This window comes from Miscanthus floridulus, chromosome 1, assembly GCF_019320115.1.
Source record: "Miscanthus floridulus cultivar M001 chromosome 1, ASM1932011v1, whole genome shotgun sequence".
In the NCBI taxonomy this organism is placed as follows: Eukaryota; Viridiplantae; Streptophyta; class Magnoliopsida; order Poales; family Poaceae; genus Miscanthus; species Miscanthus floridulus.
The window spans coordinates 41,417,113-41,419,483 of NC_089580.1; the positions used below are offsets into that span (position 1 = coordinate 41,417,113).

At 53.3% G+C, this 2,371-nt stretch overlaps 1 protein-coding gene across 1 annotated transcript; it reads left to right on the forward strand.

Annotated features, from left to right (window-relative positions):
- The first annotated feature begins 273 nt into the window (after positions 1 to 273).
- LOC136480683 (cell number regulator 3-like) lies at positions 274 to 1,664 on the forward strand. Its single transcript, XM_066478158.1, has 2 exons — positions 274 to 613; positions 1,040 to 1,664. Exons 1-2 carry the CDS (start codon positions 484 to 486, stop codon positions 1,405 to 1,407), a joined length of 498 nt encoding a protein of 165 aa, XP_066334255.1. The 5' UTR covers positions 274 to 483; the 3' UTR covers positions 1,408 to 1,664.
- Positions 1,665 to 2,371: the final 707 nt, after the last annotated feature.

Below are 2,371 nucleotides of genomic sequence, written 5' to 3' on the forward strand. Positions count from 1 at the left end.
TTTTGCCCTGGGAAGAGGAACACACGTGCAGAGCAGAAAACGGAGAGAATGCGTCGTTGTAATGTCCTCGTCGGGGTCCAGCTCTCCTGCCGATGGAAAAAATAGAAACACGAGGGGATGTCGCGCGCGCGATCATCGCCGGGAAAACCTCGCGACCACACGCCGGCCGGCCGCGGCGACGAACACCAGCAACCACTCGATCGATCCTTGGACCATCCCGAGACGTATATTTTACGTGCAGGTCGACGAGAGTCTCCGGTTGCCTCCGTTCACCCTGCGCTGCTGCTGCCGTGCCAAGTTGCCGGCCAGCGAAACCGGCCGCTCCTCTAGCTTTGGCTGGGGATCGGCGCGCGCGGGGGCCGCCATTGGATCGGATTAGGCCGATCGACCCGCCGCCACAGCTTGCCTGCGGCCGGCCCAGGCCCGCCCATTCCCGGCGAGGCTAGCTAACGCAAGCGCAACCAGGCCAGCTGGTTATTGGAGATGTATCCGGCGCCCGACGAGGCGGCGCCCGGGGTGGTGGTGGCGCCGGTGGCCGGCTTATTCCCCGGCGCCGGAGCGTCCAGGGAGTGGTCATCGGGCCTCTTCGACTGCTTCCACGACTTCGACACCTGTAAGCACCGACGCCCGGCCGGCCTCCTCCTCGATCTCCTCTCCGATGCTCAGCTCAGCCTCAGCTCGATCTTGTTCTTGTGCTCGGTAGCTAGAGCTATAGCTAAATTGTCTCCGACAAGTGGACACCCAAACCCAAAATAGGTAACAAGAGACTCAAAATCGGCCTCCAGAGTACCTATACGGGTGACCTCCATTTTGGGTTGCCTGAGACGCACAACCCAAATATAAGCATCTTCTCTCCTGGAAACTCATTTGCAAAAATAATTCTCTTTCGGGTCCTATTGTTGGAGAAGATACCGAATAGGTATTGAACCCTTTGCCTGTAGCGCCACCCAAGCGTCGAATAGCTCTTGTATTTTGGGTGTTGTTATCGGAGACAGTCAAGCTCACCGTCATGTCATGCTCTGCTCATGCATCCATGCAGGCTGCATGACGTTTTGGTGCCCGTGCATCACGTTCGGGCGGACGGCGGAGATCGTGGACCACGGCACGACGTCGTGCGGGACGAGCGGGGCGCTGTTCGCGCTCATCGAGTACCTGTCGGCGTCGTGGTGCACGTGGGCCTACTCCTGCACGTACCGCGGCAGGATGCGCGCGCAGCACGGCCTCCCCGAGGCGCCCTGCGCCGACTTCCTCGTCCACCTCTGCTGCCTGCCCTGCGCGCTCTGCCAGGAGTACAGGGAGCTCAAGGCGCGCGGCTACGAACCCATCCTTGGCTGGGAATTCAATGCCCAGAGGGCCGCCGCCGGCGTCGCCATGTCCGCGCCGGCCGCGCAAGGGATGGGACGCTGATCGATCCATCCATCCATCCATCGTGGGTCGGCTTCGGGTCCATTTGGTTTGTCGATTGATGACAGAAGAGACAGCAGAGTATATATATATTCAGTTGTTTAGCGTCAGGTCGGAGGTGCTACTTACTGTTGATCGTCCGACAACACAACACCATTATTGTAGCCGGGTCTCTTTAATTAGCACTTCTCGTTTCTGTCGTGTCGCCCTGACCCTGTAAATCAGAAGATACATCGTTCTAGTTATGGTGCATACATCATTTGTACGTATTCTCTCTTGACGTGTCTAAATATCTCTATATATTCACTTGATCACTATTTGTGAACTGAGCAGCTCATTTAGGTTACTTTACTTCCAGTGAAACTTGTCTACCTAAAGTCCTTGACTTTACATGGATTCTCGCATTTTCCTCTTTTTTGTACCGTGATTCGAAAAAATGTTCATTACTTTTTTTCTTATTTGGAGACAGTTATAATATTTTTTTCTGATAAGCATGATATTATGAAAGTACACTGCACCATGGAAACAGAGCACCACCTCCTGGTGGCTTGCAGGTACTCAAGACGCATTTGGTTGATGGTTGCGGAATGGAGTACTTGGCCGCAAGTACGCCCAAACGCTAGCTTGGTCTCCCTTCGACACCATGCTTGAACGGTGGATATCGCTGACAGAAACCTCTGGGATCCCTAAGAAAGGAATTCGATCTCGAATCCTGCTTGTTGTGTCGGAATTGTGGAATGAGAGGAATGCAAGAGTATTTAGGCACATGAAAGCTTCCACCATGAAAAAAAACACACAGCTCCTCCAATCACTCACACAGTTCATAATCCGGTGCCTCATAAATACAGTAATATGAAGAGAACCAAATAACATTCTGCAGCTAATTTTTCAGATTTAATATAAAAAAATATTATTTATGCTAAGTCAGAGCTGGTGCCAACATGGATGATTTTCAACGGAGCCAGTG

What these genes read in the sequence shown, in the direction of transcription:
- LOC136480683 (XM_066478158.1), top strand. Translation starts at nt 484, where the DNA reads ATGTATCCGGCGCCCGACGAGGCGGCGCCCGGGGTGGTGGTGGCGCCG. An exon ending in CTTCCACGACTTCGACACCT is followed by an intron (nt 614 to 1,039) that starts GTAAGCACCGAC and finishes GCATCCATGCAG; the next exon opens with GCTGCATGACGTTTTGGTGC.